Raw genomic sequence first — 15,752 nt, forward strand, 5'->3', positions numbered from 1 at the left:
AGTCGTTGCCCCATGATCCAGATGAATACACAATTCAGCGGGTGACTGGTGTATAATAAAGGTGATTCTCAGTAATCCAGTGGAGATTACATGTGTAAAATCCACAGGAAAACCTGCATGTTACCTAAGGCGTTTGCTTTAAATCCATATTGTAAAAAGATGGATTTGTAAAAACTTTGCTGGAGGCCCTAAAATTGGAGTTAATTTTTCACGTTATGTGCATGGGGTACTTGGAAATCTCTCTTTGCTTACAAGTTTGAACCCTGCCTAACTTACCTGCTCACCCCTCTGTCTAATAAAACAGGATTTTTAGTGGAGAAACTCCATTCAATTAAAAGGGATTCTCTAGTCTTTTGCTAAGAGTCTGCAGTCGGCATGTGACTACACACTATTGAATCCTCACAGTGCGCACACTGCACAGTGCAAAGATTATTCGATGCTGGTGGCAAGATCAGGCAGTCATGAGCCCGCAAGTATGGGATTTGCATACGTCCTGCCACATTACGACTAGTCGTGCTTAGTATTGCTCAATTTGCTTGTAAAGCTCCCCATACTTTATGATGGCCCCATATCCCCATAGGTATATCCCTGTCAATGTACTAATGGTTTTATATATATATATATGGACAAATCATTGGTGCGCACAGGGGCCCATGAGGTAAGGGGGCCCATTTCTACCTACAAAGCAGGCGCAATTTTGCACTGTTAGGAGGGCTTGGGCTGCAAAGGGCCCATATATTGTTCTTGCACAGTGTTTTCTGTCTGTGTATAAAATATATATATTTTTTAGATTTATATATTCTATAACAAAAAAGGATAACAACTCAGCTCTCCCCAGTCTCTGCATCATGCGTTCTGAAGCACCACAGAGGGAGTATAATGAAGTAATGTCATCGCCCCCGCTGAGCTCAGAAGGACAGGGAGAATAGGACACTGACGGCTCCCTGTTCCATCATTGCATTCAGTAGGTTGCAGATACCAACTCAGGGGCCCCAGTCGCGCAGTCTGCAGCTATTAGCTGTACGCCACTAGTCTCCACCCACCAGCTGAGAGACAACTGAAAATTAGAAATAGAGCCTGCAGAAGGGAAAATTGGTGAAAACAAAAAAAAAAAAAATCACACATCAAATAATTACCAGAAATATGCACAATGGACAGCCTATGCTGAGCAGATACCCGAAGTGACAGGTACTCTTTAATATCTCGCTATTAATAGCAGCTTTATTAGTAGAAAGTAAACAAAACCATAATATACAACGCTACAGATAAAAATCACGTATGTCCCCTTCCCTTATGAATACAATGGTTTCTGGTAGAATCCTGACTTACATCATTAGTCAGTATTAATATATATTTTTTTTGTTTTGCAAAACATGCAAACCAGTCCGGAAAAAAAGTAAGATTTGGATTCTGGAATGAGTGGTCTTTAAACTTAAGAGCACATGGACCTATACTCTGATGTAAACTGCAAGCGCACATGAACTGCCGTATTTGTCTGAACATGGCCAGGTGAACCACCTACTTACATATAAAGGCAACATGTAAGGCTCTGTTCACATCAGTGTCATTGTTTCTATTCCAAAGAGAGAAGAAAAATAATAACCCCTTCAGTACAGATGGATGACGATCTTTTACAGCAGATAATTCATGACAAGCGGCATTGACCTGCATCTCCTTACAGCATCAATCAAAAATCCATGTATATATATATATATGTATGTATATATGGTCATTAATCTCTAAAATGGCTTGGTCAAATCCAATTTGTCTCGAGTCCAAAAGTCACAACATTTTGCAAAGTTTATTGATATTGCACCTTATTACTGTCCGATCAACAAAAAAAAAACAAAAAAAACACCCTCTTAGAGTAATAAAAAGGATATTCTGTGTGCCACATAGATGTATATACACACAAGGCAGTACTAACTTGCTGTCCAAGCTCAAGACCAAGAAAAATAAATAAAAAGTTCTTTTGGCGTTAAATGGTCATCTAAATTTATGGTGGAACTTGGCCTTTGTCTCTGTCGTCTGTAACTCAGCACTGCAAACAAAAACTAGAAGTGTCCGCGGCGCCAGGTCTTCTTCCACCTGTCACTCCACAGTAAGCTGGACGCTCTCACTTTGACTATGCTGATCATGTTTCCTTGCTGAAAAAAAATGACACAGTTTCCTTATTATTCACCAACTTACAGGCGCCTGGCTCTCAGCTTGCTTGCCAATTAGTTGTGAGTGATAAGTGCCACTCTGCATTATCGTTTACAAGGGATATGTTGCTCGCTGGAGTATCCAGGCCCCATCAAACAACTGATTCATGGGTGAGATTAGAGTCGAAATCCACCAATCTAATAGAATTAGCCTGTCCTAAGAATAAGCCATCAAATTTAATGGGGTTGCCCAATACTCGGACAACCCCTTCTGAATCCCTTATGTTTCCCTCCAGTACAATAATAATACTCATACTGAACTCCGATGCCAGCACTGTGCCAACGGTGTCAGCACTGGCTTCCCAGGGATTGCATGACAATGTCACGTGATCACTGTGGCATATTAGCACTGGCTTCACTCTCCTCCTTCAAACAAATCAAGACATCCGGAGGAAGTGAGAGCAGCTGCAGCTCTCACTTCTTTCAGATGTCAGTTATGTCCGAAGAAGGAGAGAGTGAAGACAGAACTGATTGGCCGTAAGGATCCCGTGATATCATCCCTGGAAGAGCAAGTGCCAACACCGCTGGGACGCCGCTGGCACTGGAGGGAAGTATGAGTATTATTTTATTGGGGAAGGGGGGGGACATAGGGATACAGAAGGGGTTGTCCGAGAAGTGGACAACCCCTTTGAAGCCTCGCTCACAAGAGCGTATAACACGGCCAAGTGCTATCGGATGTTTTATCGGATAGCACTCAGCCCAGTGTTATTCTATGGGGAGGTGCCGACCAGATTATTTTCTCATGCCAATTTGGCATGAGAAAACAATAGCAGCATGCAGTGATTGGCAGTGAGACTCCGCTCACATGCACTGCATTCAGATGCCATCCCAGTGCAGTCAGATATACGCCGAGACAGACAATGGAGGAGATGGAGAAGTTACTTTCTCTGTCTCCTCCGCATCTGTGCTGCCATGCTCTCATGTAAGAGAATCGGAGCACAATGAACTGACAATCAGCTCACGCTCGCAGCAGAGTTTGAGTCGAGTGTCATTAGCATATCGCATCCGGTGCTCTCGAATCATATGTTATACGCTCATCTGATTCCAGCCTAAAGCACTGAAAAAGCATTTAAATGTCAAGGCCCATTTAACCATTTTCTCTGCACAGGACCACCCGTGTACACGTACTAGGGCTGTGGAGCCTGTAAGGCAAACCACTGACTCCACAGCCCTGCCTCACTGCTGAGCGTGTACATAAAGTGCAGCACAGATTCATCTCAACTAAAAGCCCAGATTCTTAGATCAGGAACAGAACAGACATTTATAAGACATTTCATAACTTACCCAAATTCTTATGAAAACATTTACAGCACATCCTGCATTGTACTACTGTACCCAATTTATTATATATTTTAGGAGTCGGCATCCGTAGATTTTATACAGACTCCACAGCCCTGTCACGTACTATGCAGAGAAAATCATCTCTGTAGCAAAAAAAACTCTCTCAGAAGAGGCTGCATCCCTCTGCTTCTAGTGCTCTGCAGGGGTCTCGGCAATCAATTCTAGCCATATAGAGAAACTTTTTATAACTTTACACATATGGCTCTGTGATTTCTATTTTTACCTGATAAAATACCGTATTTTGTGGCTTATAAGACGCACCCCAAATTTTGGGGAGGAGAATAGGAAAAAAAAAAGTTTTTTTTAGAAACCGATGCGTGTTATAATCAGCTTACCTTGGGTGTGGAGGAATTGGTGGAGCGGGGTCCCAGGTGGCAGGGTCGAGGCAGGAGTCGGGAGATCACTGCTGTCAAAAGTTTCTGCTTTCTGGAGAGGCAGGAAATGGCTGCGGGCCCCATGCTTGAAGAAGGAGGAGCGGAGTCACAGGGCTGCTCCTGCCGGAAGCTTCTGCCTTCCAACAGAGGCAGGAGTCTGGAGAAGGCTGCGGGTCCCATGCTGCAGGTGTTCGGTGGTTCCGCCGACATTTTGTAAAAGCTGAAGCCCTGCACTTTCCATACTCTTCTATGTGGCGGCGAGGCGGCGCATACGCAATTGAGATTTCGGGAGCCAAGATCTCAATCTGAGCATGCGCCGCCTCCAGCGGCCATTTCCCGGAGTCCGCCGCATAGAAGAGTATGGAAGGTGCGGGGCTTCAGCTTTTACAAATGTCGGCGGAGCCCCTGCACCACCGAACACCTCCTACTACAAGCATGGGGCCCGCAGCCATCTCCCGACTCCTGCCTCTGTCGGAAGGCAGAAGCTTTCAGCAGCAGCGACCCTACTCCACCAACGCCGGTAAGCTCCACTACAGTTTGAATTATAAGACACACCCCCTCCCCCCCTCAAATTTTGGGGAAGAATAGCGCGTCTTATAATCTGAAAAATACGGTAGATATTCTTTGCAGCAAAAGAACATATTTAAAGTTTGTAGCAAACTCCTGTGACATGTGCACTCCTACTCACATCAGCCGTAGGTGGTTTTAATTATCTGGTTCCTTCCTGCCCCATAATTTGTAGGCTTTTCAGTCCAAGAAAGGTTTTTCATCAGGACAGGGACCCAACAATAAGGAGAGCTTTGACATTAGCTGTTGGGCTCATATACATTGGCCAATTTGTGAGCCAAGGACCTTCCTTCTACTGCAATTTCTTCTAGAGCAATATTGTGGTTCCATTTTTCCAAAATTCCATATGTACATAATGTAGCACTTACCTATTTTTCATGGCAATAATGTAGTTCCAATTATCTAAATTTACCATTCTAGCAACCTAGAGTACAGCTATATATTTTTCTAATATTTAGACTAGAGATGACAAATAGCGGGAAGCTTACCAATGTAATACATTTCCAATTGTTGACGGAGGCGAATCTTCTTCATGTCATCATAGAAATTGGGCTGGGTTGCAGGTTCTACTGTTGGTGGCACAGTGAAAATTCTCATGATCTTTCTTTTATTCCTGTAAGAAAACATCTTAGACTGTCACTCCAGCCTGGGCATCTTTATCATCTGGCCAGGGGTCCCCTGAAGAAGAGCCATCTTTACAGTATAGTATACAAACTTGCTGTTTTCTCAAAGATGAGATACATCAGTCAACAATTTTGACCAAAATATTGGATTATGTAAACACACACTTGACCCCTTCCTGGAGAACCTTACTTCAGGAATTTATAGGAGTAGAGGTTTCCTTGGAATGGTTCCCCATTGTAATGGGGTTGGAAATTACTGATCTAGAATATAATATGGCTCTGTTCACTTTCGCATTAGAGGTGAGCGGTGCCAATGATGTTACGATCCCACATACCAACTGAGACACATACTGCCTTATCTGAGGGCATCATATAAGTGACAGGGACCCAAATCCCAGCCCTGTCAATTCCATGTCAGAATGGCTGTATAATACTTTTTTGAAAGCTTGTACTCAGTCTCTGACTGACAGCTCCTCAGTGTCCCTCCCCCTGCTGTGATCTCACACTGCTCAGCACCAGCTGCTCTGTCAGGCAGGTTGGGCAGAGAGTGGACACACTTTGACTCATGAGCTCTGTTGCTCGATTCATAAAATGCTAATTTTAATACCAGGATCCTACATTAATTTTTAAATAGGTTTTCAAAGTAAGTACACCAGTCTTATTCAGTATAAGAGATCTATTTAATAATGTACTGCGTTTGTACTTTTAAATCTGGACACAGATCTTCTTTAAAGCTTCCTAAAGGTATGAAAGAAAAAAAATAAACAACTTAAGAGAAACTCACTTTCTGGCATACATGAAAAGGCCAAAGCTGACAAGAATCACTATCAGGTAGACATTGGTTGCTTCATTCCAGGCCTCATGTACAGAATAGTCAATGGCCCCATCGTCTGCCATTACACCAAATCCTTGTGCCATATCCTGTACGAGCGGCGTCTAATGTCGTAACTGCAATAAAGTGATTACTGAAGAAGACAGACATATACTAACAAAAATACAATCATCTGGCTGTGAAACAATGGGAAACTTAACACTAATGGAATGAAAAAATCTGTCAGATAAATGCAGTATGGGGCTAGAACACTGAAGACCTATCCTTAAAGGGAATCTGTCAGAAGGTTGTTGCTATGTACGGTAACAGCATGATTTAGGAGCTAAGACACTGAATTCAGCCATGTGTCACTTATCAGGCTGTGTGTTGTTTACTTACAATGAAGGTTTTATCACCAGGCTATTATCATTGCCCAGACTGGCTGCCTTGTGCACTGTCAATATACACAGACAGCTGTGGTGTGGTGGTCAGCTTTCTCAGCTCTGCTACATGCTATATCTCATGGTATCACAGCTCCTGCATCCAGTAAACTAAGTGACACATTACTGGAATCAGGATCTCTTTCGCTACATCATCTACTGCTGTGAGATGCAGTAGCAAAGACCTGCTGACGGATTCCCTTTTTTTAAAGGGGATGTGCCATGATGTTTCTTCAGGAGCACACGGCTCTTGCCTCTGCTCGCTGGGAGTCTATGCTCTCCTGACTGACTATCCCCCTTTCCTCCAGCTTCATCTGTCAGACTGGAGTCAGAAGCTCATAAAATAATCAAGCAGTCCAATGAAACTGCTGGATTTGGGAGATTTTGGTCACTTTTACAATAGGCAGTCAGTGCACCCGCATTGGATTGCATGAAGAGAAGCCTGTGGGATGTTTAGCTGCCACGAATAACGCCCCTTGTGCCCAGTAGTTCTGGCTGAAAACGAAGGCAATTCCCAAAATAGCAAAGACACTAGGATGAAGGCAATGACTGTGCCGGGGCTAATTCCCAGAATAATCTCCTTCACTAGATGAAATCTGCCTCTGACTTCTACAATATATAACACCCAAGTGCCCAGCAGTCAGTGCAGAGGTGCCAGCTACAGTCCTCCCTGCCACCCTGAAAAGTGCTCTTCTGGCCATGGCTGCTGACGTCATTGTGACCACGGACCTCCCTGGCATTCATAATGTGCAGCTCCTATGATCACTAGGACCTGACGTGGCGGATAACTAACACCAGAGCAGGTTCTGAGGTGCTCATGCGCACTGATCTGTTACACAGCACCACCTGGCTCTCTTCCCTTTAAATAAAAAGGGCCCCACCGCAGATCCATCCACCCCACATTAATAACCTCACACTACATGTGAATAAGCTCCACAAGCCTAGTAATAATGGCAAGGATGAGAAACGCAGCCTCAGTACCAGCCCCGGAGCTGCCGCAACTGCCCGCGTCTCACCTGCGCCACTCAACACCGTCTACTACAGAGCCCGGTCACGTGATACCGCCACCCGCCCTCTTTGTGCTAAGTCACTCTGCTATTGGTCACAGCTAAGGAGACTGCGATTGGTCGGCTCCGACTGCTTGTCCGAAATAGTGACGTCGCCAGACAAAAGAAGCTGAGCGACGATGGTAAAAGTTCTAATCGGTGTAGTGAGCCACTCATCACGACTAGATAATGGATAATGATGTCACGATAAGCAGCAGCGTGGTAATATATTGGCCAAGCAGGGAAAGGGGTAATGTAAGGTTCTGGCTAGGACATAGGCAGGCTGTACCTTTAGGATATACATCACACGGTTTCCCACCTATGTGGAGCACACACACACCCATACAATACAAAGGGGGTATTCTCAAGTTACTAAATTGGTTTAGGTAGCATGAAAATATTGTCCTGCAGTGTGAGCTTTTATCTTTCATAGAGTAAAGCTGATTTCAAAGGAGCTGGGTCGCTAGCGCCTGCGCAGATGCTGGCCGAGTATATACAGTAGTTACATCTCGGGAGAGGTGTTAAAGGGAATTTGTCACGTGAAAAAATTCTATTCACCTGCAGATATGGGGTTAATCTGGAGGTCAATAGTGTTCTGAACCTGTCCTGTGCCTGCACTGAGAGTCCTGCTGCCGGAGGAAATCGGCTTTATTCCCCTCGGCAGCTTTCAGTCATAGGGGTGGAGTCGGCACGGTTTCAGTCATAGGGGTGGAGTCGGCACGGTTTCAGTCATAGGGGTGGAGTCGGCACGGTTTCAGTCATAGGGGTGGAGTCAGCACGGTTTCAGTTATAGGGGTGGAGTCGGCATGGTTTCAGTCACTGCCCAGTGGCAGCATGCTTCCTTTTGTTACCTCATTGGCGACGTCCACATCTAGTAAAGGCCTCCTGATGGGCCTTCAATGGGGAAAAGTGTTGAGGCGATAGGATTAGAGCTAAGTAACCCCAGTCTCTGCATGGACATAGCAGCCTATATAGGCAGGGTCTTTGTTTTGACATATATCAGCCGTATAAGGCATGGGCATTGTATTTATCTGGTTTTGAGGTATTTGGGCATGAGGCAATTTCTCTTCCCCACCACTGTGGGCTCAGATTATTTGCTTTGTAGTATTAAAATAGGTATAAATCTAATACATCAGATTTATTCAGAATCTCAGGACTAAAACAGCTACTGATCAGACATATAACGTATGAGATGGATGTTGTTCTGCAATAAGATCATTCTGATTAAATTAATAGAATGCCGTTTACTGATATCTACTTGACTATATATGAAATTTGATTCACCTACCCTATATAGTAGTATTTTCTTTGTGTCTCACTATAGGGATTATCGAGATATTTCCCAGATTAAGGGCTTTTCAGGGATACAAGGGACAGCCGCAGAGGAGCAGGTGCGCCACTGTCATCATACCTAGGGTGCCAACCTCCACTGTCAGGCAGACCCAGATTAGGGTCACTTAGGGCTGGATTGGGGTAGTTTTGTACTATTTCTTGGTTTTGTATTGTATTTTTGCAATTCTTGTGGAGGTATTTGTGTTGGTTTGTGTGTTTAGAATTTTAGATTCCTTTTATGAAAGTGTCTAATAAAATGAATGAATTTTAAGAGTTTTGATGATTTTTTTTACTGCTCAGTATGTAGAAAGCAATGATTGTAACTGTTCCCCCAGCACTGACTGACAGCTGGTCCTAATGCCGAACGCTCCTGTGAAAAATAAAGTTAATTTCCTCCCGGCACCGGGCAGGTTCAGAACGCTATTAACCTGCACATTATCCCCGTATTTTATATATATATATATATATATATATATATATATATATATATATACAGTACAGACCAAAAGTTTGGACACACCTTCTTATTTAAAGATTTTTCTGTATTTTCATGACTATGAAAATTGTACATTCACTCTGAAGGCATCAAAACTATGAATTAACACATGTGGAATTATATACTTAACAAAAAAGTGTCTTCAAGAGGTAGTCACCGGAAATGGTCTTCCAACAATCTTGAAGGAGTTCCCAGAGATGCTTAGCACTTGTTGGCCCTTTTGCCTTCACTCTTCGGTCCAGCTCACCCCAAACAATTTCGATTGGGTTCAGGTCTGGTGACTGTGGAGGCCAGGTCATCTGGCGTAGCACCCCATCACTCTCCCACTTGGTCAAATAGCCCTTACACAGCCTGGAGGTGTGTTTGGGGTCATTGTCCTGTTGAAAAATAAATGATGGTCCAGCTAACCACAAACCGGATGGAATAGCATGCCGCAGCTAGATGCTGTGGTAGCCATGCTGGTTCAGAATGCCTTCAATTTTGAATAAATCCCCAACAGTGTCACCAGCAAAGCACCCTCACACCATCACACCTCCTCCTCCATGCTTCACGGTGGGAACCAGGCATGTAGAGTCCATCCGTTCACCTTTTCTGCATCGCACAAAGACACGGTGGTTGGAACCAAAGATCTCAAATTTGGACTCATCAGACCAAAGCACAGATTTCCACTGGTCTAATGTCCATTCCTTGTGTTCTTTAGCCCAAACAAGTCAATTCTGCTTGTTGCCTGTCATTAGCAGTGGTTTTCTAGCAGCTATTTTACCATGAAGGCCTGCTGCACAAAGTCTCCTCTTAACAGTTGTTGAAGAGATGTGTCTGCTGCTAGAACTCTGTGTGGCATTGACCTGGTCTCTAATCTGAGCTGCAGTTAACCTGCGATTTCTGAGGCTGGTGACTCGGATAAACTTATCCTCAGAAGCAGAGGTGACTCTTGGTCTTCCTTTCCTCGAGCGGTCCTCATGTGAGCCAGTTTCTTTGTAGCACTTGATGGTTTTTGCAACTGCACTTGGGGACACTTTCAAAGTTTTCCCAATTTTTCAGACTGACTGACCTTCATTTCTTAAAGTAATGATGGCCACTCATTTTTCTTTACTTAGCTGCTTTTTTCTTGCCATAATACAAATTCTAACAGTCTATTCAGTAGGACTATCAGCTGTTTATCCACCAGACTTCTGCACAACACAACTGATGGTCCCAACCCCATTTATAAGGCAAGAAATCCCACTTACTAAACCTGACAGGGCACACCTGTGAAGTGAAAACCATTTTCGGTGACTACCTCTTGAAGCTCATCAAGAGAATGCCAAGAGTGTGCAAAGCAGTCATCAAAGCAAAAGGCGGCTACTTTGAAGAACCTAGAATATAAGATATATTTTCAGTTGTTTCACACTTTTTTGTTAAGTATATAATTCCACATGTGTTAATTCATAGTTTTGATGCCTTCAGTGTGAATGTACAATATTCATAGTCATGAAAATACAGAAAAATCTTTAAATGAGAAGGTGTGTCCAAACTTTTGGTCTGTACTGTGTATATATATATATATATATATATATATACACACACACACACATATATATATATATATATATATATATATATATATATATATATATATATATATATATATATATATATATATATATATACACACACACACATATATACATGCAGGTTAATAGCGCTTTTTCACGTGACCGGTTGCCTTTAACTCCCAACATACCAGCCACCTATCTCTCGAGCCCAATAATGTTTATACATCAGCTCCTGCCAAGCTGCTGTTACAACTCTTGCAAAATCACGAACTCCCAGCATTGGCTTTTTCCATTTGGTCTCCTAATCACGTCTCTCGCTGTATGATTGTTCAAATGCTGTTAACTCTGTGTAAATACAGTGATAGCAGTGTTCACTCCAGAACTAACCACTGACTGCTGAATGTATTACAGCAGAACTTGTGCTGGGATTTATAGTTCTACTAATATTACAGCTCTGCTATTCATCAGCGCTGTCAGTGAAGGAGGAGAGCTCGCCCTGCCAGAAAGTATGAGACTGTATTTTTCTGAGCTGCTCAAGAGATAACTTGAAAATACCCGTTATAGGCTGCGTGCCCACTATGCGTTTTTCAAGTATTTTTGCCGCGGAATTTCCGCAGCGAAAACGCTTAAAAAACACTTGGTAATACGTGCCCCATTGTCCACAATGATAATCTGCATGTGCTGTGCACATGCTGCGGAAATTTCCGCTGCCTATTATCATTGCGGAAAAATACGCAGCATGTCCATTAATTTTGCGGACACGCATCGTAATTGCAACCATTGGCTTGCATTGAATCGCTTAATATCCGCATCACTACATGTGCACATGCGGATATTAAGCGATTCAATGTGCAGATGGTACCCGAGTCTGGAGAAGAGGAGACTCTCCTTCAGACTCGGGTACCATGGTACCTGTGAAAAAAATAGTTTAAAAATAAAAAATAAAGATTATACTTACCTTCCGATGGCCCCCAGTTTCCATAGCGATGCATCTGGTGTGTTGGGCAGCTCGCGATGGTCTAAAAGGACCATCTATGACATCATTTAGTCATGTGACAGGTCACGTGACCGCTGACGTCAGCGGTCGCGTGACCTGTCACATGACTAAATGACATCATGGAAGGTCCTTTTAGACCATCGCGAGCTGCCCAACACACTGGACGCATCGCTATGGAAACCGGGGGCCATCGGAAGGTAAGTATAATCTTTATTTTTTACCATTCTTAATTCTTTTTTTTAACTATTTACTTGGTCACACTATATAAATCCATGCCGTTTGCATGGATTTATATAGTGTGACCAAGTTGTCAAGCACTTTATAAGTGATGCTAAAATCGCTTGGAAAGCGCTTGTCAATCCGCATGCGGAAATGCAAGTGAAGAACGCTTCACATCCGCATGTCCCTGGCAGGAAAAACGCATGTACAATCCGCATGTACAATCCGCATGTACTATCCGCATGTACTATCCGCATGCGTTTTTTCTGCCAGGGAGAAGCGGAAAAAATATGCAGCATTTCTGCATCGTGGGCACATAGCCTTATTGTCCAGGATGGAGATTACTGACTTACCATAGCTTGGCCCCCTTTAGAGATTGTCTACTAATCAGAAAGCCCCTTATTGAATATTATATTCCCCAGGGTATAAAAGAAAAAAACAAAACCCTCCTGCAGGCATTTGCTGAAATGTTACCGGCCTCATGTGACCAATGTTATACCACTTGAGTGATGCAGCCAATCAGTGGCCACTAATGGGCTGCTTCACTTACACTTCCCACGGACGTCCGTGGGAAGTGTAAGTGAAACAGCCCGTTAGTGGATGCTGATTGTTATGCCACACAAATGCTGCACCCAATGTTACACATGCCAAGTGACATTACAAAAAAAAAAAAAAAATTACACTGGGGAACACAGTATTTACTAAGGTGGTGTCTGAGTAGCGGGTAACCCCTTTAAATGGGAGCTGAGTGGCAGTGCCCAATTATTGCTACCAGAGTGTAGGGTACTGTGGTACACGGTATCAACTGATTGGTGGGATGGGTGTACAGCGTCCACTGATCTGATATTGACCTACAGTACACGTCATAAATCTCAGTCCAGCATTATTCACACATCTCTTTCTTTTTTGATCAGATACTTGTATCTGTTTCGCTAAACCTATTGAGTGTCCTGTTTTGATTTGTTTTTGTTTTTTTTGGGGGGGGGGGGGGGAGGGGGATGAGAATCAGCCATTCCAGCCTAAGGAGAAGGCTCACAGATGCCTTTTAAAAAAAAGAAATGGGTAGGTTTTAATGCAGACACAAAACTGAACATGGCCATGTGATGTAGCCTAAATTGTGTTCCTGTTAATTTGTAGTCAAGAAAAAAAATCATTCTAGACTTCTGAAATCTTGTGCACAAAGGTTATTACACCTCCATGTTTTATAGAGCATCTAGGAGGCGTGTGAAGTTTCTTGTACTTTTCTATGGTTCTAAATTACTGAGGACCAAAAAGAAAAAAAAATCCTTGACATAGCGCCTAATGGATCAGCCTTGTCCTCCAGTCTCAAATTGACCTATAAGCGCTCATTCAGATGTCTGTGCAAATTGGTCCAAGCGTGGACGGGCAGCGCCCCTCCCGACCGGAGCGTGACAGCCTTATAGAAATACAAGAAGCTGACAGGATCGGGTCAGGAGACCCCCTCTCAGTCCATGGATATCTGCATGAGCCCCAACTTGGACACATTTTAGTAAGTGTAGTTTCACCACAAACCCCAGAGCCTGTGAACTAAACTTACCATGGGGGAAAAAAAAAAAAGGAAGTGAAATGTGGTTCATCCGTGCTACTGCTAGCAATGAAGATCCAAATGGAAGTATAATAAAGGATTTTTTATTTCAATTTCTTAAGTCAACACGTTTCAAAGCCATTCCAGACTTCTTCCTCAGGACACAAACAGTATTTTCTTTCTCGGTCCTGGTCGGAAGACCCGTGGATCTGCAACAGCTGTTTTCATGTGTATTCATAGTTCATCAGATTAGCATATCCTTTATTTGCTTAATTATTATTCACAGATAAGACCCTAATTGCATTTTTTTGCTCCTAGTTTTTACTATGGTGTAGGAAGTCACTTGACCTGTGCTTAGCCGAAACCTTACAGCCCTAATACAGATACTAAAGTTGCAACCTAAGATCAGAAGGTCTGAATGAGGGCCATGTACTCTTAGGCTATGTGCCCACGTTGCATTTATGAAGCAGAAAATTTCTGCTGCATAAATGCAAGTCCTCTCCCGGAAAAACGCATGCGGAATTCCGCACGCGTTTATCGCGCATTTTTCGCGCGTTTATCACGCGTTTTCCACATGCGGAATTGCCTTGCGTTTTTTATGCATTGGACTAAGGCAATTCCGCTTGCGGAAACGCAAAATTAAATGACATGCTGCGGATTTTTGAACGCGGCATAAACGCTGCGGAAAAATCCGCAGCATGTGCATAGAACTTGCGGAATCCCATTGGGGACCATGGGGTGCGGATATACATGCGTTTTTCAAGCGTTTACGCTGCGGAAATTCCGCAGCATATACGCTTGAAAAATGCTACGTGGGCACACAGCCTTACTTCAGACATTTATAGAATTAAAGGGGAGTTCATCAGCAAAAACGGAGATCAACTAAGCACATAGTTTTGTAGGGTATATAGGCCCCCATTTAAAAAAAAAAAAAAAAAAAAAAAAAAATCTAAAATCACACCTTTAGGCTGTGTGCCCACGATGCGTTTTTGGGGCGTATTTGCAGCGCGTAAACGCTCCAGAAACACATTGCATACCTTATCCCATGACATTCTGTAAGTTCTGTGCACATGGTCAGGATTTTTTCTGCGCAGATTTTACTCGCAGAAAAAATACGGACATGACCAATTCTTGTGCGTTTCTGCGTGCGTGTTTTCCTATACAATGCATTGGAAAAACACATGGCAAATACGCACGCAAATACGCATGTAAAGAACGCATGCGTTTTTCTGCCAAGGAGATGCAGAAATGCTCAGGAAAATTTCTGCTTCATTTCTGCATCGTGGGCACTAAGCCTCAATGTTCTACTCACTGACTCTGTTCTGCAGTATCTGAAGTTTAATCAAACATGCTAATGAGGGTACTAAGCGCACCATTCCTCCCAATGGTGATCAACAGCGCTGTTCTGAGCTTTCTGTGTAGAGCAGGGGTCTCAAACACGCGGCCCTTGAGGCTGCTTTATGTGGCCCGCAGGCACCACAGAGTCAGACCCCTTGACGATCCCAACCTGGTCCAGGAGGAGCCGCCGACAGCAGCGCTGCATTGCCGCGCACTGCGCAAAGATAGTCTCCCAGCACAGCATTACCAATGCCAGCCGCTGGCCAATCAAGAGGCCAACAGCTGACATTTGCATGCCAGCGCAGCAGCGTATGACATCACTGCCATGCGCAGTCATCAGCTGCTGGCCTCTGATTGGCCAGCAGCTGGCATTGGTAATGCTGTGCTGGGAGACTGTCTCTGCGCGCAGTGCGCAGCAATGCAGCGCTGCTGTCGGCGGCTCCTCCTGGACCAGGTCGGGATTGTCAATGGGTCTGACTCTGTGGTGCCTGCGGCCCACATGTGTAGAAAGGACACAGAGGGAATGGAGGACAGGTGAGAAAAATCTTTTTTTTTTTTCTCTTTTGTGTGTGTGAAGGTGACCAGGGTGGAGAACATTACTGTAAGATGTTTGACAGAATTACTATATGGTGCTAATTGTAAGACAATATTAATGTATGTGGCCAATAGGGGGAAACAAAATTGTAAAAGTAAAAAAAAAAAAAAAAAAAACATGAAAAATATTTTGGCACTAAAAATGCTGTTTTATATATAAACTAAAGGAAACACAAAAAAACGCACGTTTATTATCACCACATCCATAACGACCCAAGCTATAAAAAATGAAATTAAACACGGCAAAAATGTTCAAAAGGTATATACAAAAAAAAAAAGGCATCACTAA

At 43.4% G+C, this 15,752-nt stretch overlaps 1 protein-coding gene across 1 annotated transcript; it reads right to left on the reverse strand.

Moving 5' to 3' along the window:
* Positions 1 to 1,194: 1,194 nt before the first annotated feature.
* On the reverse strand, positions 1,195 to 7,525 carry SMIM19 (small integral membrane protein 19). Its single transcript, XM_073681155.1, has 4 exons — positions 7,377 to 7,525; positions 5,894 to 6,057; positions 4,975 to 5,099; positions 1,195 to 2,147 (listed from the first exon to the last, which is right to left on the reverse strand). Exons 2-4 carry the CDS (start codon positions 6,025 to 6,027, stop codon positions 2,092 to 2,094), a joined length of 315 nt encoding a protein of 104 aa, XP_073537256.1. The 5' UTR covers positions 6,028 to 6,057; positions 7,377 to 7,525; the 3' UTR covers positions 1,195 to 2,091.
* Between the last annotated feature and the right edge of the window lie 8,227 nt (positions 7,526 to 15,752).

This window comes from Phyllobates terribilis, unplaced genomic scaffold, assembly GCF_046119375.1.
Source record: "Phyllobates terribilis strain yellow unplaced genomic scaffold, ASM4611937v1 Scaffold_5__5_contigs__length_657084704, whole genome shotgun sequence".
In the NCBI taxonomy this organism is placed as follows: domain Eukaryota; kingdom Metazoa; phylum Chordata; class Amphibia; order Anura; family Dendrobatidae; genus Phyllobates; species Phyllobates terribilis.

What these genes read in the sequence shown, in the direction of transcription:
- SMIM19 (XM_073681155.1), bottom strand. Translation starts at nt 6,027, where the DNA reads ATGGCACAAGGATTTGGTGTAATGGCAGACGATGGGGCCATTGACTAT. An exon ending in CTTTTCATGTATGCCAGAAA is followed by an intron (nt 5,100 to 5,893) that starts GTGAGTTTCTCT and finishes GTTTTCTTACAG; the next exon opens with GAATAAAAGAAAGATCATGA. An exon ending in ATTGGAAATGTATTACATTG is followed by an intron (nt 2,148 to 4,974) that starts GTAAGCTTCCCG and finishes ATTTTTTTTCAG; the next exon opens with CAAGGAAACATGATCAGCAT.